This window comes from Polypterus senegalus, chromosome 12 (assembly GCF_016835505.1).
Source record: "Polypterus senegalus isolate Bchr_013 chromosome 12, ASM1683550v1, whole genome shotgun sequence".
Taxonomy (NCBI): Eukaryota; Metazoa; Chordata; class Cladistia; order Polypteriformes; family Polypteridae; genus Polypterus; species Polypterus senegalus.
This window is the reverse complement of record NC_053165.1, coordinates 59,794,386-59,818,660: the sequence shown is the minus strand read 5'-3', so window position 1 is coordinate 59,818,660 and position 24,275 is coordinate 59,794,386. Positions and strand designations below refer to the sequence as shown.

The 24,275-nt window shown below is 34.7% G+C and overlaps 1 protein-coding gene across 4 annotated transcripts in view; it reads right to left on the bottom strand.

Annotated features, from left to right (window-relative positions):
• sfi1 (SFI1 centrin binding protein) overlaps nucleotides 1-20,839 on the bottom strand; it is a 31,302-nt gene extending 10,463 nt beyond the window's left edge. For 3 of the 4 annotated variants that reach the window (XM_039771662.1, XM_039771663.1, XM_039771664.1), the window contains exons 1-22: nucleotides 20,593-20,684; nucleotides 18,286-18,405; nucleotides 15,910-16,086; nucleotides 14,462-14,533; nucleotides 12,251-12,361; nucleotides 11,947-12,041; nucleotides 10,940-11,057; nucleotides 10,733-10,835; nucleotides 10,189-10,345; nucleotides 9,953-10,114; nucleotides 8,458-8,528; nucleotides 7,398-7,490; nucleotides 7,089-7,186; nucleotides 6,793-6,859; nucleotides 6,425-6,555; nucleotides 5,852-5,933; nucleotides 5,454-5,632; nucleotides 5,292-5,367; nucleotides 4,326-4,421; nucleotides 3,218-3,294; nucleotides 2,539-2,641; nucleotides 2,080-2,176 (exon numbers count right to left, since the gene is read on the bottom strand). In XM_039771662.1, coding sequence (XP_039627596.1) covers nucleotides 2,080-2,176; nucleotides 2,539-2,641; nucleotides 3,218-3,294; nucleotides 4,326-4,421; nucleotides 5,292-5,367; nucleotides 5,454-5,632; nucleotides 5,852-5,933; nucleotides 6,425-6,555; nucleotides 6,793-6,859; nucleotides 7,089-7,186; nucleotides 7,398-7,490; nucleotides 8,458-8,528; nucleotides 9,953-10,114; nucleotides 10,189-10,345; nucleotides 10,733-10,835; nucleotides 10,940-11,057; nucleotides 11,947-12,041; nucleotides 12,251-12,361; nucleotides 14,462-14,533; nucleotides 15,910-16,086; nucleotides 18,286-18,405; nucleotides 20,593-20,669 — 2,362 coding nt within the window. In that variant the 5' untranslated portion in view covers nucleotides 20,670-20,684. Of the gene's footprint in view, nucleotides 1-2,079; nucleotides 2,177-2,538; nucleotides 2,642-3,217; nucleotides 3,295-4,325; nucleotides 4,422-5,291; nucleotides 5,368-5,453; nucleotides 5,633-5,851; nucleotides 5,934-6,424; nucleotides 6,556-6,792; nucleotides 6,860-7,088; nucleotides 7,187-7,397; nucleotides 7,491-8,457; nucleotides 8,529-9,952; nucleotides 10,115-10,188; nucleotides 10,346-10,732; nucleotides 10,836-10,939; nucleotides 11,058-11,946; nucleotides 12,042-12,250; nucleotides 12,362-14,461; nucleotides 14,534-15,909; nucleotides 16,087-18,285; nucleotides 18,406-20,592; nucleotides 20,685-20,771 lie in introns of those variants that run through there. The other variant, XM_039771666.1, reaches the window with a different exon arrangement.
• Nucleotides 20,840-24,275: the final 3,436 nt, after the last annotated feature.

Genomic DNA, 24,275 nt, shown 5'->3' with positions numbered 1-24,275 from the left:
GACTTCACAAATAACTGGAGTCAAGTAGCTGCAGTGGTCTGTTTGTATGTGCCCATCTGTCACTGTGCGCATAACAACGTACAAGTCAATCATTAAGCTTCAGTTAAGCTTGTGATATGGAGATCCTGAATGAATAACAGCCATTCAGGTTTTTATTTTCTACAAGTGTCATCTCTTGCTCAGTTTCTTTTACTCTCTCACTGAAAGCTAGGCTCTTTAAAGGGCAGGGAGCGCAGGAATTGAAGGCGGCTGTTTTAGGATGATGAAAATATGCAAAATACATAAATATTCAAAATCCAAAAATATCCAAAGTCCTTCTGGTTGGAGGCACTTCAGATAAGGGATGTTCAACCTGCATTGACTATAGCACCCTACTACACAGCTTAATATTTTAGTTGGCCAGTAAGTCGCTGTTCTTAGTTTACTTCACCTATTCAAATCACTGTCAATATGTGCAGAACTCCAACGACAGTACTTCCTCATTCTTGCCAGAAGATACAGTAGATAAGGTGTGTCTTGGAGTGACAGCCATTATGTTTTTTTCTTTATAGGTCTTATTTCTTTATTTTAGGAGATGTCATTTGGAAAGTTAAGAGTAAAGTTAACTTACTGTTTTTATTGTCAAAAGCAAGTACAAGTAACTAATTTAACTAGAACGGTCAGGGCAGGTCATTAATTAATTGTATTTATAGGGTGAAGAGGTGAATGAGGGAAAATGACTACAAATTTGAGAAAGTACAGAACTTCTGTTAGTGAGTGGAAATGACAAAAGCAAGGAAAATCAATCAACTTAATATGAAAAATGTTGGGGTGAACACACCCATATTTCAGGTGACTTATTGACATTTGTTTAAGTCTGTCAACACCCTTTAATGCTATTCTCCTGTTTCACATACTACACATCAAAGGTGTTTTTTGATATGCAAGATGGAAAATGCTAGTAGCTTCATATATAGAGAATATACCTGATGGTTATAACACTTATCAGACTATTGAAATTGTTCTCCTACTTAAGTAGAGTTTATTCTAAACATGACTCCAGTTGTTTAATTTTAAATTGTCTTCAAAACTGACTTGAGTACAATGCACTAATAGATAGAGATAGACAGACAGAAAGAAAGGTAAATAGATCATTAACAGGCAAAACTTTTAGGCTCCCCAACCTCTGGAACTAATGTACTTGCCAATATTTAAATCCACGTTGAAGACTTAATTAAGTGATGATATCATAATTATGTTAGAGCTGCGGGCAAGGCTACCCATGTTGCTTTTAATATATTAGATTTTAATGGTTGTCTTTACATTCTTTTTCTCTTTTCTTGTGGCTGAAAGTGGCTGCCCTTGGACTTTTGATGTAGTTGTTTCCCCTCACACTGGAAAAAGAACTAGTCTGGGATGAACTGTCATCAGTAATGGATGAAACGCCATACATAACCTTGCCATATAATGCCAAGGCCATCGGTGTCTTCCTATGCTTGACAGGTCACATTGAGACTGAATCATTAGTTGTGCTAATATAGACATATTTTACTTTTAACTATTGCAATGTTGCTTTCATTATAATAATTAATATTTAGTTACGCTGATAACCTCCACCCATGGACTACTCAGCCTGATGTCCAAGCTGTCATGTGTTTTAAGTGTGGTCTCATTTTAGCTAGAAATGCACTATCATCTTCAAAGTCCAAATATATAAGGCAAGATTGGCTCCTTCAATAGAATAAGACACTCTGCAGATATGTATACATTTGCATAATTAAGTAGTTTGTTCTAGTGTTTTGGTATATGCTTTATTCTTAATTGTATATGGAAATGTGGACAACTCTGGTAATGTAAAGGGAAGAGTTCCATTTAAAAATAAATGTTAACTGAATACGGTGTGTGTACTTACATTTATTTTCGCTGACTGTTGGGTATAAGGTTTTGTTTATGCATTGTAATGGTACTTTTATATAGGTGATTGTACTTATCAACCTCACTGCACCTGATAACATGGTGGTCACCAAAAACCCTACTTATGTGCCCCATGTTTAACTCATACTTTAACTACCATGTCTACTTATGCCACTTTGTACCAACCTCTGGCCAAGCAGCATTGTGCCTCCTTCACAGATTCGGTTTTCTCCTGCTTCTTATAAATCTGCATAGACACAGTGTCTCTCCATGCTAGCAAATTCTGGAATAAAGAGAGTGAAGTTAATAAAAAGTTGGCATAAGCCATTGTTCCAAAAAATTGACTATTTTAAAGCAAGATGCCAAAATCTTGTGTATTTTAAACTTGATAAAGAAGTGCTAATGTAATTTTTTGTATACTAACAACAGATACAATTCCCTGCCGATTCTGGCACCATTCACATGCACACTTCAGTATAACATTTGCCACAAGAGACTCTATAAAATTCATCAAGTATACTAAAAATGCAAGGAAATAGTTATCATATTGATAATATAGCCTACACAATTGGACCATTGTGCTCCAGCATGTTTAAGGTACTTTGTTTAAGAAAAGACCTTCAGAGAATCAGGGATGGTGCTTACTTTAAGAAGCAGAGATCGACGCCAGTAATGCTCTGCTCTTGAGAGTTGAAGCCTTTCTTTCAAAAGGCTGGTGATATTGTTTCTCCACATATGAAAAGAAATCCTATTATAAAAAGAAAATAGATAAAACTTAATAGGCAAACAAACAAAACAAACCAGAGCATACATAACTCAAAAGCTGAGAAAGATCACAGCTTGCTTCTTTTTAACTGTTCCACATCCTGCCTACCTATTATTGTTTATTCTAATCTTTGCTTTGAGCACATTATGCTAATTAGACTCTTTTCCTGTAAATTGCCATCAAGCTATTCTACGACTGGACAAAAGGAACATTTTAAGAACAAAGTCATAACCTTCTGCAAATCTGTAAATTCTCTCTTCCATATTTAATGTGGATCTAAACAATAATTCACTATTTAATTATGAATTATCACTTTCAGGATGCTCCGACATACCCATCAACCCTTGTAAATTAAAAAAGATGAAGCTAGGTAACTTGGGGCTAAAGACTTCCTCTCTCACATTCCCCTTCTCTCCTAGCTTGATTTTTTTTTTAATTTTGAAATGGTGCAACCCCCCCCCTTTGTATGAAGTGAAAAATATATATGCCAAGAAGAGGCAGTATCTCCCTGTTTGTAACCCAACACCCTCCCACAATATAGAATCAGAAATTCAGTACCTCAACAAATTGAAATCATGGCATTTCTCTCGTTCTTGCACACAATGCAGGATCTGCTTGACTCCATAATGATAAACCTAAAAGAGGAGGAAACGGTAATTAAACAGATTGAACAACACAGTGATTAAGTAAAAAAAGTAACATCAGGTAACAGTCTGGCTGCACTTTGAGTTTCTGTTTACTATTTTTTTTAGTATATTAACTGCAGTTATAATGGCCCATGAAACCTGACAGGGATGAAGTATATAATTTGAGGAAGTGCCTCCAGGTTGTATAAACAGAATGGATTGAAGAGTAGTGAGCAACAGGTAAGCAGTCTGTAACAAAGATGAGAAAAAAATGTGAAACAAAGAAGTAACATAATCTTTTGTTAGTCCTGGTGTAAATGCTAAAATCAGCACATAGCACATAAAAATGTGTTAAAATAACTACAACCTAAAAAAAGCTAACTCTGCTCAGAAAAGGAAAGTGAGAATAGTGGTGATGGTATACTGGAATACAGTTGCTAATATAGGAAAAAAAAAAAAGTAATGAGATAAGCCATTATGATCTATGAAAAAGAATTGACAAAGGAAATATGAGCCTTAAATACTGGTAAAATACACCAATGGAAGAGAACATTTTTACAATAAAAAAAGGCTATATTGTGCTTATACTTCAAATGATCCTGAGAAAGACAGATGGGAAGGCCACTTTCCAAAACACTCCACTACATATACCAGCAGTTATGAACTGCCAGAACAACATCTGTTAACTACCAGTATTACATTTTGTTTTGTTTTTGATTCAACTATGAACCCTATACATAATGGATTTAACTGCACAAGTATTTCAAAATTGAAATTCATGACAATAGTCTGGGCATTAACTGATTATTTTCACTCCTATGTGTCCAGGAGTATAAGAATTCACCTTCCAGGTTACCAGTGACATTTTGGACGCATGCATCTCTACTATCAAAGCATGGCTCTAGCATCACATTACCATGCTATTATATGTATATTTCAACAATGACCATTGGCCTGGAGTTAAATGGGAAACTATTGTTGCAACGTACTAAATTTGAGAAACACTGAAGTAAAAATCTTCAGAAGAGAGACAGGTTTACCTTCCAAGCTTTCAGGACTGTGCGCAGAAGTGCGTGCTGATAGTGTCTCTCTGCTTGTGCCAACTTTCGCCTCTTTTTTTGTATATGCCCAACATACTGAAAATACAAGTAGTGTATGGAGATATTTAAAAGACAATGTGCCTATAAAGGTACAACAGTGCTACATTAAGAAACGTCAACAAGAAGTAAACGGTTTATATTTCTACAGACCACAATAACTCAAAATACAGACTGCACACAGTAAATGCATAGTTAACATAATTAGAAACATTTTCCCTATAATATACAGAAATGGAGTATGACCAAATTAATTCTTCAGGTCCTTACTGTAAAAGCTATTTTAATATACAAGATGTGTCTATTTGTCCTCATAATTAAAGCTGTCCAATCCCAAACTCGTCTTTTTTCCCTCCATAAGACTTTTAGTTGTAAGAACTAAATTTACAAAGATGATATCTACTGAAAATTTACAGAACACATGTGAGTAGACGCACAGGTTAACTGTAAGGACATTGTGAATATGGAGTTGGGCTTGGAAAGTACAGCTACAACACCATATTTACTACAAAGAGACCATCATATAAGATTCCACGTCTTTGCAAACATTTTACAGTTTATGCTCCTACTATTTCACTTTATAGATCATAGATTACATATTGCACACAGGAGACAGAATTAAGGGCAAGTACCCTTGTTGAATCCCAAATTGAAGATTTTAGTAGGAGGTAAGTGGACCTTCTGATCACCTTTTGGTTGCCACAGGATATAATTACACCTACTGCCAAATAAAGACATGACATAAGAAAACTTGTCCTTTCTCTCAAGTTAACAAAATACCACCTTTCAAAGCTCGATCTTTAGCCTGTTCCAAGCTGGGTAGGCATAGTTAAAGACACTCCATTAGGCTAAAAATGTAAATATGGGGGCACAGTTTTGTTGGGTTTTTTTTTTGGTATAACCACGTACCATTTTCCAGGCTGCCCAGGCCCGTCCTAGGATACAGTGTCTTTCATGCTGGAAAGCTTGCATTTTCTTGTTTCTTCTAAAGAAAAAAATAAATAAATGTATCCCATTAAAAAGGTGAATGCACAGAAAGTGAACAAGGACATTTTGGGCAACATCTCTTACTCTGTTTTAACACAGCTGGCATTTATTCTCCAGCCCTGGAAAGTCTTCAATAACAACACTTGTGTAGAATGCCTTTCTGCTATCATCTCTTTTTCATGCCAATCAAGGATGAAGGTGGTCCTCTCACGCCATCTAGACCAATAATGAACAGTTGTTCTCTGGTTGTAGTGAAACACAGCCTTATGAGAGAGAAAGACAATTATACAAAATAGTTATCAGTGGGTAGGATTGAGGGAGGGACTAAGATTACAATAAACCTATACATATTTCCTATACATTTCCTCACATTGTATTTTAAAACCTAAACATTACTGTGATGGTGGTCCCTATTAAAGGTATCACTTAAAAGACTGTCAGACACAGTTACAAAAAAATGCTATCAAAATATAATTCCTTACCATTCTCTCCGCAAGACGATCATCCTTCAGCTGACATAACCTTTCCCACCAAGTGCAGAAGATCCATCGCTGCCGGTTGTTTCTATCAAGACAATGCAAGAGACAACTAATTGACAATCCTCACTAAAGTTATTGGTAAAGGTGAAACAATAAGTCTGCAGAGGATGAAACATAGAAATTCTGGAACATCTTTAGTAAATCTATAATGCAGGCCTGGCCAGCTGACAGCCCAGACAACCACAGAGTCAGATCTTGGAGTTGCAACAAATTTCAAGAATGTGTCAAACAAAACATAAGTTGTGCCATTGTGAACATGAAGCATTTTAATGAGATTGAGGGTGGATTAACCCAATTTTCATTTGCCAGTTGAATATTCACTCCTTAAGTTGAACGGCAAATTGGAGCTGAAAGTGGAGTGACTTTTTTGTTGTTTGTGGGCATTTCCATTAAGATGTTTCTTCTAGGAAGTTTACTCTTGTGCCTTTTTTGCAAATAAAGGTAAGTAACAAGGCAAGTGTGTCAATTTTAAATTGTAGCTTGCTGCATCACAAACCTATTTCAAAGGGTTCTTACTTGTAAAACCATGTTGCTGTCCGTTTTAAAAACTGGCAGTGCCTCCTTTGGTCCACATATATTTTCCATTGTGACATGCAATGTAGTAATATCTTCTTGTGGTAGAATTTGCTGACTGTAGTAACCTGTAACTATTGAACAGCAAGAAACAACAACAATCAGCAAGAAATCAGATTCAGACATATAGCAAGATGTAAGAGAGATTTACATCCCAGCAAATAAATTTAAAAAAAGAAATGACTGGTTCACAACTTACAGGAATTACAAACTGATATCAAAAGGGGATAATACTTAGTGTAGGGTGTTAGAATACTTTACAACAAAAGAAAGCAGGAACAAAAGTGTGCCAAGATTTTGGGCACTATTACCTTTTTTGCTTGACTCCAGGTCACATAGACTTTCCAACTCCTAAACATTTTCTGTACGAGTACAGTTCTAATAATACGAAACACAAAGAACTCAGATGTAAAAATAAATAACATATAGATATAAATGAATAAGTAAATAAATCCTAATGTAAACACTGAAATTGTGGCATGCATTGCAGGCACAAATAAAGACCAACTTGAATTCAGAAATGAAGAATGTCCAGGTTAGGACTAGGCTATCACAGATTAATATGCAATATGAACCAACATGATTTACAGTAATTTTAATTCGGTACCTGTAATGATGAAAGGCTTTTTGAAACAATGGCTGCAGATCTGCATCATTCCTCTGTTCACTTCGCATTTTCCATTGAACCCAAAATGTTTTCAGTAACTACAATGAGAAGCAGACAGTTTAACATTAACAAAAACAGGGTAGCACCCCCAGATTGTTGATAAAAATACATAAACACACACATATATACACATACATATATACACACACACACACATTTGTACAGTGGTAGATCATCCTAACACAAAGTTCAAAAGCTGAATGGATGAAAAGTAACAGAAAATTAAAAATATTTGTGTTAAATACTCACTGTACTGTGGTATTGTCTATGAGCCAAATTGTTCCATATTTGTTGCTTGTGCTTCTCTGTAACATTCATGCGTAATCCAGTCATGCCAATTCGCTGATCATAGAAAATGCAGAAAAAAAGTCTAAAAGTCTAATTACAGCTATAAACAGTCTCATGGTTTTCAACATTATTTCTGTATTAATTTTACTATTAAATTCTTTCCCTTATCTATATTGACATCACATGGTTATGATTTCACTTCAGAAATAAACTTTGTCCTTAAGTAGAAGGAGTACCCTAGAAAAAATATATTTTGTCACACAAACAACAGAGGTAAGCTCCAATAAGCCCTGGGCAACAAAATACTAACCAAAACTTTCAGTGGGAAATTCTTTCACAACAGTAAAATAAATTGTTAGCAGGCAAATGCTGCTAATAAAACATTTCCAACAAAAGAAAAAAAAAATCATGTGGACATAATTAGAAGAAATGCTTATAAACAAGATCAAAACAAGATATTAAAACTGACATTCTTATATACTGCTAGCATCCCTTAAGTAACAACCACTGGGTTCTGGTCAATTGAAACACTGGCACTTAAATAAGAAGTAAACCCTCTTTATGTTGTTTAAGGGTGTCAATGAATTATTTTCAATGAGGCAATTGAGGTCTAGACCTTAACTTAAGAGTAACAACTGTTTCAAAATATATTATGTCACCCACTTGGCTAGTATAATGGAAAGAAAATAAAATCAAAAGGAAAAGCAATTTAAATTATCAGATTTTATACTTATAACAAAAAAAGCACAATAATCTACAGTTTAATATTTAAAATTAAACTGCACTGCAAAAAAAAAAAAAAAAAGCAAAATACTATCATCTTTTCTCAAAAAATAAATAAATCAGGCTTAGCATTTGTTTAGATCAGAAATCCCTCCTAACCCAAATCCCACAACCTACTAGGTTAATTACGAGGTAAATTTTAATATTTAAACTATAACATGCAGGTAACTTTTGAGTCTCTTCTTTATATAAAAAGTGCCCCCTAGTGGTTACTCGGTACAATTATGCACATCCTCACCAGGAGGTGAGACCTAAAGTGTTGTTCAGCCAGGTTCTGTCTCACAGAATCTTCAGAACACAAAGTTACATCTGAAGGAGTAATTGTTAAAGAATATAATATGGATGTACAAAAAATAGTCATCAATTCTTTTCTCCACTTAAAGATAAATTTCAAAAATAATGACATACTATTTTAATGAAGATACAGTACTAGCAATTAAATGAAACTCATGTTATTGCAATTGTTAGTGCAATAGTCCCATATACGGACAAGATTTTTCAAGTGAAAATTGCATTATTTATTGAATTTAATTCTGGTCAGCATGTTCTGTGACCATCCCAAACTAGTGTTAGTTCCTAAATAGGTCATTAGTTTTCATATTACAATTTTTCTACAACACATGCCAAGAACACAGCTTATATTATTTACAAGTTTCCATAATATGATTGTGCAATTGCGTATTTCACTTTGTAAATTAAGGTTATTATTGAACTGTCCTGTTCCTTTTAGTTTTAATGTACATAGGATATCCATACCAGCTGCTAGTCTATTACTTGAGTCCAAAAAATGATCTTTTTTCCCTTCCCAATTGTTTTTGCATAGTCACTGTTGTGCTAGTGATCTTTGTTTCTAGTCATCAAGTGTTGACCTTTCAGTCATTACAGAAATGTTTTGAATAATATCACACTTGAGTTAATTTATTCAGCAGTTAAGGCTGGCTTATAATTTTTCAGTTTAGTGATGGATATATTTTCAGAAAAAAATAAATACTGTTTAAAAAGGACAATTTTCATTTGAGGCATTTTGGGCAATAAGCTTTTCAATGTGCAGAGTTATTTTTAGTCCTTAGCAAACAAACAATTGGGATTGTAAGAACACCCAAAGGGTAATGGTTTTCATTTATTAGACTCAAAACAAATTCTGCTAGTTGATTGCAAAAAAAAGTCCTTTTACATAAATACTAAACAATATAGAACATGGCATTGTATTAAAAAAGCATACAAAAAGCAGCTGCTACATGATAAGGCACACAAACATTTATGCTGTACAGATGTGTACCACTGGCTTAAAATGTGGTTGAGCAAGTAATACTATTTGAAGGCTTGGGTGCTATTCGAAAATCCACAATCCAGCAGCAACAGCTGAAGAACACTAGGTCATTCTTAATATATCTGAAAACAAAGGAGTGAGTTTTGGGAAGGGAATAGATAATCAACCAAATCCCAATAACAGGAACAAGGAATGGCATTTAAAAAAAGTACAAAGGACATGTATAAGAATGCATCAACAAACTTTGAACAATATTGATGAATTAACTAACACTTTAACTCTTCACTTGCTAGAAGTACTTTGTAAATTAACAAGAAAAAGAAATAATAATGAAAAAGATGGTTTACAAAGGGAATGCAATACCAAATCCAAATTCAAAACTGGCTACTATGATAACTATTTAAGCTAGTAAGGAAATCAGTTTGATGTGTAGAAAATACAGAAGTGGGGAGAGAAAGGATACAATGTTTCCAATGAGAAAACATCCTCCGAGTTGTAAATGTGCCTGCCAGCTGAAGGATGGCATATTCTCTTTCATGCAGACGCCTCCTCTGCCTCCAGGCCACCATCCATACCAAAAAGCAGTACTGGGACAAATGGGCACTCCTAAATGTTGTTGCCAAAACTGCAAAATGTAGAATGTAAGGACTTAACCATAGCATTCAAGTATTTATGAACTTTCAAGTAAAATTAACCAACCTTGCTTTTGCTTCTTTGATCGGCGATGCAGACAGTATTGAACCCAACACTTCAGACATTTTCTCAAGCAACATTTCTGGCTATATGATGTAGCTCTTGCTTCTTCATCCTTCTCAAGCTTCTTTTTGTAATAAAGCAGAATCCACTGAACCCAGGCCTACAGCGAAAGAACAACTGATATACCTTGAATTGTAAACAAAATTCTAACAGAGGTTCAAAGAGATTAAAATAAATGGCAATACTCCCCTATACTGATGCCTGCATTCAGTAAAGCAGGAGGACAGTAATTTGATCTTATTAGCTAAATTAAGATGGTCAAACTTGATTAACAAAACAAAGAAACTGAAACAGCATAAAATAAACTTTGGGATACCATGATTTATGCTACATCAAAGGTTATTAGTTTCAAGAAACAATAGGCCTCTTGTGTACAAATTTAACTATTTAAACAAAAAAAAATCTACATCACCAAAATTAACTAGATAAAACATCTTTCATCACTTCAAAATTAACTTTATCTGTGAAGTTCTTAATCACCACTGACCCTGTACTGCAGAGACTGGGCCCAGTGCTGCAGAGCCACAGCATCCATCTCAGTTTGGCTTTGCTCTCTCTGAAGTTGTTTCTTCCAGGATCTCCAGGCAGCACTCAAATGAGCAACCAAAAGTAACATTCACTTAGATGGCACAGCATCCCATCATCCTCATATAAAGCATATATTATTTCAGAAGTAAACTGCCACCTGGCTTACCACAGCACACTCTTCTGTAAGAAATGTACAGCCTGTTTATGCATGGCACTTTTGATTCTCCGTACACCAATGTAAATCTGCCAGTTTTCCCATGCAAAATGAAGGCACCTGCATTTATCTAGAGGGAAACATTAGATGAAGGGAAAAAACAACTGGAGCTTGATATATGCAAAATTACCCCACAAAACATGCGACTTAGATTCAACCTTTTCCTAAAATTTCACCTTATGCAAAACAGTTATCAAAGAAAATAGTGTTTAAAAAGAGTAAAATTCATCATCTGAGACTGATGAAAACAAAAATTAAAAACCACAGTAAAATTACACAAATTGGTCTATTTCACTACTCAGATTTTATTACTTTGCATTGCCAGATAGAAGGTTTCCATTTCACTCACACAATTTTGGAGATCATGACTTATACATTTTTACAGGCTACATAACAAATGACTACCCTTCAACTATTTTTTATGGGTTTAAAAAACTGGCACTGGGAGCTGAGACTTACATTTTCAGAAGATAAATTGTACAAGGTTATTAAAAATCTCAGCAAGTCCATGGGGTAGAGGTGGAGTCAACTCTGGCTATTTAATGCATATGACGTGTGTGCTTTTAGCACAGTCCAAATATCTTTTCTGGAGCACCTTACAATATCTACATACTTGAACCAACTCAAGTTGCACTCCTTGGAAGAAACCTATAGAGTCAAGGAACTCTTGCTCTTCCCAAAGCTGAACTTCTTCTCTTTGGTTTTGCTAATATTGATCAGCATGCACCGGTCCGCAATATAATCGAGAGGTTTTGCATTCCTCTTCATGCTCACCACTTACACATCTTATAACTATAGTCCGAGAACTTCTTCTGGAGGTACATTTCAAAACTGTATTTTAACTCTGATGTGTACAGGTGAAGTTCAAGGAAGCTTAGACAGCTACTTAGATGGGGGTGAGTTTCAAAGAACATTATACTAAAATATTGCAGGAGAAAAGCAGACAAAAAACAACTCACCATGCATCACTGCCATTTCATATTTTTTTTTGTTTTTGCGCTGATGAAAAACAAACATCTGCCATCTTTGGAAGACCAGACAATACAGATAGTACCTATAAAGGCAAAAAAATTAAATATGAAAGAAGCAAACAAACAAAAACAAAAAAGAAGGAAACAAACAAAAACAAAGAAACAAACAAACAAAAGAATAAAGCAGAGTGTAGCTGAAAATAAGAGATGAAGCTTCAGGAGATGCATGTTACGAATATGTGCCTAAACAACTAAAACCTCCAGCATTAAATGACAAAAGACCATCTCTTACCTGTAATGACACTCAGCACGGACAGACAATTTCCATTCCTTTCTGACTGCCCACCACTGCTCCTTCCATACCTCAAAGACATTCTGCAGCAATTTATGTTGGTGATGGGCCCTAAACGACAAATATTCACAAGTGGCAATATACACCAATATTTAACCTGTTTCACCTCCTCAACCACCCACATATGCAGTACATCATAATAATGCAATATATTAAAATTAATAATTTAAACTGAAAACTTTAGAATATACAAACCAGATTCCAAAAAAGTTGGGACACTAAACAAATTGTGAATAAAAACCGAATGCAATGATGTGGAGATGGCAAATGTCAATATTTTATTTGTAATAGAACGTAGATGACAGATCAAACGTTTAATCCGAGTAAATGTATCATTTTAAAGGAAAAATATGTTGATTCAAAATTTCACGGTGTCAACAAATCCCAAAAAAGTTGGGACAAGTAGCAGTAAGGGGCTGGAAAAAGTAAATTTGAGCATAACGAAGAGCTGGAAGACCAATTAACACTAATTAGGTCAATTGGCAACATGATTGGGTATAAAAAGAGCTTCTCAGAGTGGCAGTGTCTCTCAGAAGCCAAGATGGGTAGAGGATCACCAATTCCCACAATGTTGCGCAGAAAGATAGTGGAGCAATATCAGAAAGGTGTTACCCAGCGAAAAATTGCAAAGACTTTGCATCTATCATCATCAACTGTGCATAACATCATCCGAAGATTCAGAGAATCTGGAACAATCTCTGTGCGTAAGGGTCAAGGCCGTAAAACCATACTGGATGCCCGTGATCTCCGGCCCTTAAACGACACTGCACCACAAACAGGAATGCTACTGTAAAGGAAATCACAGAATGGGCTCAGGAATACTTCCAGAAACCATTGTCAGTGAACACAATCCACCGTGCCATCCGCCGTTGCCAGCTGAAACTCTACAGTGCAAAGAAGAAGCCATTTCTAAGCAAGATCCACAAGCTCAGGTGTTTTCACTGGGCCAGGGATCATTTAAAATGGAGTGTGGCAAAATGGAAGACTGTTCTGTGGTCAGACGAGTCAAAATTCGAAGTTCTTTTTGGAAATCTGGGACGCCATGTCATCCGGACCAAAGAGGACAAGGACAACCCAAGTTGTTATCAACGCTCAGTTCAGAAGCCTGCATCTCTGATGGTATGGGGTTGCATGAGTGCGTGTGGCATGGGCAGCTTGCATGTCTGGAAAGGCACCATCAATGCAGAAAAATATATTCAGGTTCTAGAACAACATATGCTCCCATCCAGATGTCATCTCTTTCAGGGAAGACCCTGCATTTTTCAACAAGATAATGCCAGACCACATTCTGCATCAATCACAACATCATGGCTGTGTAGGAGAAGGATCCGGGTACTGAAATGGCCAGTCTGCAGTCCAGATCTTTCACCTATAGAGAAAATTTAGTGCATCATAAAGAGGAAGGTGCGACAAAGAAGGCCCAAGACGATTGAACAGTTAGAGGCCTGTATTAGACAAGAATGGGAGAGCATTCCTATTTCTAAACTTGAGAAACTGGTCTCCTCGGTCCCCAGACGTCTGTTGAGTGTTGTAAGAAGAAGGGGAGATGCCACACAGTGGTGAAAATGGCCTTTTTGGGATTTGTTGACACCATGAAATTCTGAATCAACATATTTTTCCCTTAAAATGATACATTTTCTCAGTTTAAACTTTTGTTCCGTGATTTATGTTCTATTCTGAATAAAATATTAGAAGTTGGCACCTCCACATCATTGCATTCAGTTTTTATTCACGATTTGTAGTGTCCCAACTTTTTTGGAATCCGGTTTGTATATTCTAAAGTTTTCAGTTTAAATTATTAATTTTAATATATTGCATTATTATGATGTACTGCATATGTGTGTGTTTGAGGAGGTGAAACAGGTTAAATATTGGTGTATAAAACAAAAAAAAATCATAAAATATATTACATCACTCTGCCATGGGTCAATACATTTTATTTGCTTTGTTTAAAATATTTCCTGCATGTGTTTACAAAAAAAAAAAAGACACCACCACACACCTTTCTATTTTTCATCAATGTGCATTTAGTTCAAGTGGAATTTAAAAAATAATTAAATAAATAAAAAAGGCTACACACCATAACCAAGCAGAAAACTTCAAAAGGTAATTCAGTACAATAAAAAATGCTTATGTTAAGAAGCATCATACCTTGCTCTAGAAGGGAGCACTCTCCCAAAAGTCTTTGAAATCCACAAGAATAGAAATTTGCGAGCCAGATTCCTGTTGAGAGAAACACTAATTTTTGCTTCCAAGAAACAGTGAAAGAATTTTGAACTATGAGTGTCTGAATCATGCAAAAATAAATTCTGAAACAGTGGTCCAAATCTCAAGCTTAAATTTTTGTGTATTTTTTTCTAATTTATTTTCTCCAGGCATGGAAATTACCATTTGTTAATTTTCAATGGACTTTTTTGTACAAGGTAATATTTCAAGCCATAACGCTAGCAAATTCCTGTAATGGCTTTCTGAACAAGAAAACTTTTTTACCTTAATGTTCATGATCTTGATGATGTCTCCAAAAGAATAAGTTATTAACAATGAATATCTACCAACTCCTAATTTACAAGAATTATTTGATATACTGCAAGCAAAATGTGCAATCACCTCTAAACAATATTTTCAGCAACATGCTGCAAACAATTTTATATACAGCCTTTATACACAAAATATCCAAATACATTTCACAAGCACATAATATAACTTAACCTATATTTTTCACACTTTGAGGACTGGTAGGTTAATTGACTAGCTCATTGCCAAAGAGCAAGTCAGAGGCAGAAACTGAACTAGTAACATTTTTGTGCAGAGGTCAGTTTTTTTTAATCAAGTTCCCCAAACTTAGGTTCATGTTCTGACAAACGCCATCCTCTTTAAGAGAAAATAGAGACCAATTTGCCATTAGGTAGATGTTTTACTTTGATCTTAGTCTTTAAAGATTGAATAATATACACCAGCTTTTCTAACAATACCTTTTTTTTTTTTAATAATGCAAAAGCTATATATTTTGTAAACAATTTCAGTTATGAATAATGCAGAACATGGCTCAAAAGGCATGAAGTAAAATAGATAACATGTAAACAGTGACATTTGGTAATGATTAAAACATTTGTAACTAATAAATATTACTGTTTTACTATCCAAACCTTTATATAATCTTTCAGTACAGGAATTTAAAAAGTTTTATTCTAATTTAAAAGGTTCCTACAGTAGCAGCATTTAAATACAAGTATACTAATGGTAATACTAGTCTCTGTTGATTAACTCTGAATTTCCTACTGTTTAGAATAATCTCTAAAACTTTATGCACTAATCTGGTTCACAGCGATTTAAACAGAAAATCTCAAATAGGAAAAAGTTGGTTTCTCTCAGGTGTAATCACACTTAAAGCACTGTGATTCGTTAATTGGCGACACAAAAAATTTAATAAATTACTTCATAAAATACAGTATTAAGTGTAATTTTTTTAAAAAGGCACACACAAGGGTAACAAATTAGTAACACCAAATTTAACAAAGCGGTTTCAGAAAAGAGCTGAAGACACAACACATTTTCATGCCATATAATAGAAACCCTTCATATACAGGGGTTCTACTAACCTTATTCGCAGTTCCTTTAGACGCCCACCTCGATTCCAGGTATATGCCACACGGTATGGAATCCACCGTCCACGTGGCAAATGTGCAATTCGTGATGGTCTGTTTAGATTTCCACATTTTTCCACTGATAGTGGATGCATTGGAAGTTGTTTACCACTTTCTGATATATTCAAGTTGCTGTAAATAAAGAGAACCAGAATTTATCATGATAAAAATCAGTTCAGGTAAAATAAAAAAAAAGCAAAAGCTATTTCTATACCTAAAGGAATTCAATGAAAGTTAAGACACGTTTTTTTTTTTTTTTTTAGGGATGGTGTCAGGGTAAGTCATGTATTACTTTGGATTCACAGGGGTCTGAATACTTAACTGACTCCACTGTATACCTAGGAGGACAAGGAAAAATGGAGAATTTACATATTATTGAATATATAGCAAATTCTCATAAAAGCCAGCAGCAGGTGTACAGACAGAGCAATGCACAAATACAAGCATTATTATCAGGATGAAATTTGACAATTTCATTTTTTATGTCTGGAGGTAAAATCTATCAAAGTACTCCAGCACATTCATGATACTGTATGTGCCATTTCGAACTATTTTTAAACCTGCTGGGCTGGATTTTGATTGTGCTCTATAAGAAGAGGTATGTTTACGTTTTGAGTGGTTAATGTTTTTTTCCTAGTAGAAAATAATTTATTTCAGCAGACCCTGGAATGAATTATGACAGCTGACAAAATTCATATTCCTGGTTTTCTTCTAAAACAAGATGAAAGCCATCCAATGGGGATGTGACTTGTGTTATGTTAAAATGTGTTGGTGTGAGGTCATTAATCATGATAATCCTCTAAATGATTTTCCTTTTATTTTTAAATGTGTACAGAACCCTTAGCATATAAATGGTATAAAAAGTATTTAATAAGAAAAATTAAGCTTCTTAGATGCCCTTTATAGCTTGATTGTAGTGGTAAAGGTCCAGCCTAGGTCACTAGATATCTCTGACGCTTGTAGATTCAAAGTGGTTTCTGTTTTACTCAACACATCCAATCATTTTAGGAGGAGAAAAAAACAAAACAAAAAAAAAAAAAAACACAAAAAGGTATGAATGCTCAATTGCAATCTATGAATTGCTGCACAAATAATTTAATTCACATGCTGATTTATAACATTTAAACAAATTCCTAGTTGTTAGTTTAGTCACTTAACAAGAGTTCCACAGTCCGGGAAGAATTTCTGACCAGATTAGTATCTATTATAACCAGCCACTTTTATGTGGTAGTCAAAGTTTAATCAATGCACACATTAGAAGTTGTTTAAAATTTACTTAAGGGTTAATTCATACATCTTCTGCTCTGCCCTGTGATAGTCACTGACACACATTTTGCCTGTGTTGGACTGATGTCACCTTGCAGCTGTTTTACTACAATCCCAGCACCTTACAACTGGTAGCAGGACTTGGGTCTTTGAATTTGCAGGATCATATGCAGCGTTTTTTTTTCCCCCACAATGCAATTATAAAATTACCATCACCTTACTGTTCAATTTACAGTTTTTGCAAACACACATGCTTATACTACTTCCTGATGGGGTGCTGCCAATAGAGTTTTTGAAGCAAAATTGACTTGTCTGAAATCTTTTTTCAAAGATTCAGTCTAAAGAAGTGTTACGTTAAAAAGTCCACACTATTTTTGTAAGTTGTGTACTTTATTCCTAACAAATGGATATTCAACCATACAGTATATCAAACATTCTTTATAATTAATTATTTGGTACATTTTATGATGTTTGAATCTAGCATCTCTCGTCTATTTCTTTGTAAAAGAACCTAAATTTGTTGTCCTTAATGAAACAAATGGGCTGCTCATACTTATCCGTTTGTCCAAAGTTAAATATTCGACTCATTTTGCAGTCTTCAGTGTAATAACAAATGCTTTTAATATCAATGGTCTGTTTTTGTTATTTAGAAATTAAAGAGCTATTTTGCATATCCACCTCATATTTAGTTACTGAAGAGACAGAATTATTTATACATGGTTTGATATATTTATAAGAAATGAAGATTGGAGATTACCAAACTTGAGCCATTTTAATACTGCACCTTTCTACCATACCAAAAACCTTTAGTTAATAAGCCAGCTGGAAAGTCACTAATTATTTTTTCTTATGAACAATATTAATGCTTCTGTTAAAATTTAATTTCAAAATTCTGTTTTAAATAATACAAACTGCAGCAAAAGCATGCCATAACAAATTAGATTAGACTGTAAACTTGGTGTCAATTTTAAACCAGTTCCACAGTCCGATTCTGGATTACCCGATCAAACAGCACAAATGTTACTTTGACATTTGAGGATTTAAATGCCAGGCCAACCGTCATACCTTATTTGAATTTTTGGAAGAGACATCGGAGATTTGGCTTTTCTGACCACACTGTCACTTTTATTCTGAAGCCTGACAGCTTTACTGTTACTACAGTCCATTTTGTGACACTCAAGGAGGCTACATTAAAAAAAAAAAAAAGGAAAATCATAAAAGGGAAAGACAGAACATTAATGATTTTTGGAAAGTACACCCGAGTGACACTTCACTCATTATAGAAAAAAGATTGAAAACAAAGCATTGAGTGTTTATATAGAGAAGGTATAAAAATCTAGACACACTTACAGAAATGTCAACATTTGTTAATGTAAAGGCTGAAATCGAAACTAATAGTATCAGATTTTTTTTACCTTTAAGTATATCTTGCTCCAAAAACAAAGGGTTACTTTTCATCAAAAATTACTAAAAATTCACTTTAACAATCTAGCAGAAAATTGTGCTGCCGAGCAAAAATACCCTAAACTGTTGGAAACCCACTTTTACTTCAAGTCATTACTAACAAAAGTTCCAGGATTCCAATACCAAATCAGCAGTTAAATAATCCTATGCAGCAAAAAAACAATATACAATACTATTTATGTCAGTCAGTACAAGATAAAACCTTTCTATACCTTCAACAGCACTGATTCTCAACCCAGTTAAGGAAAGAAAATCTGTAAAGTAAAAAAGCATGACACCTTTGATAATTCTATTAAGACCGACCAGATATAAAATACTGCCTCAATTTCCAAACTATTAAAAAATTACACATTACTCTAAAACTGTGTTTTAAAAACAAATAAGTTAGGTCAGTGTCTTTCTCACGGTCAATGAGAAAACAAAAAGCAACAAAAACGGATGCAAGCATCCCATGCCGTTTTTTTTTTTTTTTAATATATAAACATGCACCTCATTGTGCACAGTCCTGATAAATTTAAATGCTTATTATTATTAATATTAAAATTGTTTTTATATAGTGGATATATATTCATTCAAACTATATTTGAATAATGAAAACTTCTATGTTCTTCCTTGATTGACCACCCTACTGCAAACAAAGGCTCACCCCACAAGGTCTCAATTGACATAAATGTCAGATGTCACCAAAAAGCATGTTACATACTTTTAACTGAAAATTACCAGTTTTAGTAAAAAAAAAAAAAAATACATAACACTTGAAATCTACTTCCAATATTTAAAAAATGAAATGGGGTGAATTGATTGAAGGTTTTTTCCATTTAGGTGTAACACAGTGATATTTTTGACTAGATACTAACTTTAGTTACACAAAAAAAAAAATTAATTGCACTATACCACAGACATTAATTGCAGTTCTTATTTTTTTTTATTTATATAATTGCACTGTTAGCATTTTAACCAGGTATAAAGATATGTCCTTTGGCACCCAGTAAATCCCACCCATACACTGTTCTAAACCTGGATTGTCATGGATACTCTTTGGAAGGCCACTTTGACTACAGGTTTTCAAACCTAATCAACAGATAATCCTCACTATCAATAGAAGCATCAGCAACACCTACAAAAAAAGATGATACAAGAAGCGTAGCTTTTTAATTCATTCTGTTTGTGTTTTCCATTTTGACCCCATTAACATTCAAAGCATTACTTGCTTCGTTTTGCTCTTAAAAACACAAAAAACAGGTACATCCATTCAGCTAACTTATTACAAACTGTATGTGTATTTCTTGAAAATATTCAGCGGCCAAAAAACTGAAGAAAATCTGACAGGTACGGCAATACACTAATCTCCACAGAACAGTCACGTGACTATTTTCTTAAAAAAGGTATAATGAGTACAGGTGGAAATTCGTAATGCATCAAAACTTGAGCACTGAAGACATGTTTCAACAACAGCAAGAACTATATTTACGTTATGTACTGTTGGGATCAAATACCTTTCCATGTATCCCTACAGCAACATATGTTTTAGAAATCTGATTTACTGGCAATAAATGAGCTTTGATTCTTCCTCACAGGGTTCCGATTCTACGATTGCTGGTAGTCCTTTCTTTCTCTCCCATTAACGTACATGATGTAAACATGTCAGTTTCCATTAAAAAACAAATCGATCACCTTTATACATTATGGTACAATAAACTAGCAGGTCGTTGGCAATATGTGTACAAATAAAAACAATCGCTGTTCAATAATAAAACAGAAAAACAGTCAAGTTTAAAACTTGCCAATGACTAACTTGCGCCTGCTTCGTATTAGCGAAGACTGCTATTACCGTTGTGTGAGAAAAGTAAAAGAATGTAAATACTAGATAAAAGTATGAGCCTGTCGTTAAGAAAGCAGTTGCAATACCTGTGATCAGGTTCGACAGGTGTCAAGTGCAAATAAATGTTGAAGTACCACTTCAACTTCCATATATTTGCTCCCATGTTTCTTTAATGACGCTACCTCACAAAAAAACCCGTTTATTTTACACCATATATTCTCGAGTTTATTCTCTCTTCCTCTTTTTCTGCTTAATCTCAACTGACCTTGGTGACCCGCTTTCTTGTCGCTCGGACCAAACAAACACTCACTTTTCAAAGGCCGCTGCCAGTCGAATCTCTGCGCGCTTCCTCGCGCCGGCACGCCCTCCTTCCCATAATGCATCGAACGCCACGGTTGCCTTGGCGACGCAGTATGTTACCCACGCATTCGCTGTGCCAATACGCCATCTTTTTGAGGGAGGCGCGAGTTCTTAAAGCGACATCTGATTTTGTGTGTCGTTTTTGATTAACGTTTTCTTTAAATTGAAAGATAAACTCGACTACTGACTGAAATGTTTCACGTAATGAACTTATTAAAAGCAGACGTGCTTTCATTTATTGCGCGCATTTTAGTAAATGTGCGCTGTAAAACCCACTCAAGTTGTTGGTTTAATATTGCAATTGTTTTCCTCACCCTCCGCGCCTTTCTTTAATTCGCCCCGGTATTGCCCCTCATTTCGATACCTCTTGCTTCGCTCTTACACATAATGTTTTGTGCATAGATAACTGCTTTTAGTTGTTCTCGTCTCAATTGTTCAACTGTTTACGTATTAGGTCTTTTGAAAGTGGGTTCTTAAAACATACAGGATTGTGGCCAATATGTTGAAAAAATGGATGAAAATCCGTGAGATGGTCCAGATGCTTTGAGTAACAGTTAAATAGTCGGATTAACAGAGCATCTCCTTGGAGAATGTCTTACATCTTGATTGAAGACAAAAGAAAAGGCACTGTTGAGAGCTTTACGCCTGTCTCTGTAAAGCATGTGAAAAACAATCAGCACAGCGACTGAAAGAAACTTGAGATGTTTTTCATACTGTCTAAATTGGAACTATAGGATGAAGCTAAGTTTACAAAGTTATATAGCCAGAAACTAAGACATTACTTAGGGCAAGGAGGATAGTACTGTGGCCGGCACCAGAGTAGTATTAAATTCTAATTTCCAGTCTATTGTGGTTTGCATCTTCTGGAATCTGTCAGCTTCTCCTAAGGATTACCCTAGCTTTCCTCCAATTAAAAACAAATCTAGGCTAGTTCATAAAATAAATATTCTGATTAGGGAATATGGTGCCATCTTCTAATTCAATAACTTAAAAGAAATGGTTTACTGTGTGCAGAAAAAGCAGATGAGATGCTATCAAAAGTAAGCTTTCATGCAATACTTTTTATAATCTCTCGGTGAAGAATCACCATTGTGTAGCTAAGAGCATTTGAACACTTCTTCCTATATGATAAATGGAAACTTGTTGCCAACTGTCATTTAGTAACTGAATAGATCTCACAGGCATAATAAATGTGTCAGTGTTATGCTATTATTGTCATTACTCTGATGTACAAATAAGAATTTTGTTGTGCTATGCACACTTGACGATAAACGTGAAACAGAATTCATTGTACCAAGATCTCTAGCTTTACTTAATGATAAATTACAAAAATAAGTAAATAAATAAAAATGTTCCTTCATTCTTCATATAATGTACACAGTTTCCCAATCAACAAAAACCTTGTTTGCCTTTCTGCTTTACTTAAGAGTTAAATAATGTGCATTTGTTCTACTTTCGTTTTACCACATTGACAATTCTCATTGTGTGAGTAAGCAAGTCCTGTAATGGACTAGTGCCTTTTCCATTTGTGACCAGCAGTGCAGGGATGAACTCTGGGACTCTAACAGAGTATTGTGATGTGATCTACCAGTTATAAAAAATGCTGCATGATGTGCTTAACAAAGTGACACTTAAAAAAGTCTATAGAAGTAATCCTCTGGGTGTTATTCTAATGCCCCTTTAACACTTTTAACATATTACTAACAGCAATTGTACTAACATTAGATGCCCACCAGTTTCAAATAGAATTTTAAAATCCACATAACAGAAGCAGTACATGGCAAAGGCTCCTACAATCATGTAAATATTCCCCTTTAGTGAACTTATGAAGCTCTAACTTTAACAAATGTTTCACTATTATTCTCTGTTTTACAAATGTGTCCATCTGCTAAAGAATGTGTCGCAGAAAATCACCCTGTGTAGTGTGTGATGAGGCATTGATGAATAGTTGATGAATGCTGGTTCAACTTTCAGGCCACAAAATATAACACATCTGTTTTAATTATACACAATCATTTTTCCATTTATTCTGTTGTAATAGAAATGACCATTTATGCAAGTTTACATTATTACAAAATTTGGGGTACATGAATTAATTTAGTTGTCATTTTTCACATTCTTTAGTTATGCTTGCTGGCTAAAATGTGCTTAGTTTTTATTCTTTTTTAACCAGCATCGTTCAATTAACAATAAAGTGCATATAGCAAGGTAACAAACAACTAATTAGACACCTTATTCCCAGATCCCCCTGTTTGTAGTGAATATACTTTAGCTCAGGGAAGGGCCATAATTAGCTGCAGGTTTTTGTTCCATCAACTTTCTTAATTAGAAGGCAGTCCCAGGTGATAGTGAAACTTGGAATTTAACTACATTGCTTGCTATTGCTTTAATTCATACAAGACACATTTTCATTTTATCATAGAGTTTCCTTTTCTGAGAATATTATTCATATGTTTTTGAACCAAATCTAATTTGCACTTCACAGTGCTTCCCTTTTCTCTCTTTCATTTATTTCTAAACATGTTATTAACAAAGATACTTCATGATACACATGCACAGATATAAACAGAACTCAGTTAGTTGGGAACTGGTGGTTTCCTGGTTAATTGCATTATGTTATTAACCATGGCTGGGTAAGAAAACAGGAAACAATTAAATTAGCAGTGGTTGTAAACTTAAATAGGCAATTAGGAGTTGTGAATTATAACATGTGATTTAACTAAAAATTACAAACGAAAAACATTGCTGTAGCAGCAAATACATGGGTACTAAGAAATTTGTTGAAGTGAAAACCTGCAGCTATGCAGGACCGTGAGTGAGGTTTCCTGCCCTACAGTGTAATTACAATTTGTCTTGAATGAATGAAAGCACTAACAATCATAACATAACATTTTCTAAGCCCTCTTAATCCTGTGGAGGGTTGCAGGTCGTAGCAACCAATATAGTGAAATACCACGTTTCATTACAATCAAGGAATGTCTTCCAATTAGCAAAATGATTGGACCAAAAACCTGCAGCCACTGCAGCCCTCCAAGGACTGGGAGTGAATATTCCTGTGCTAGCATTTTAAAGAAGATGCACAAAAATACAAGAATAAAAGGAGATGAGAGGCACAGAGAGAAGTGTTGCTGATCTAAAGGGAAATAATGCATTCACTGCAGTGTGAGATTGCCCTAGGACAGTTGAAATTGTTTTGACACTTTGTGAAATCTTTCATTATTAAAAACTGGATTTACAGGCACTTATTTACATGTTATATGATACTTTGTTACAGTTCAATATAAATTTTGATATTTCAACTGTACAGTGTGCTATAAAAAAAATAAATAAATGTGTGGTGTAACGGTTAAGTCTTGGGACTTCATACCCTGAGGTTGCGAGTTCAGATCTGGCAGCTTACACTGTGTGA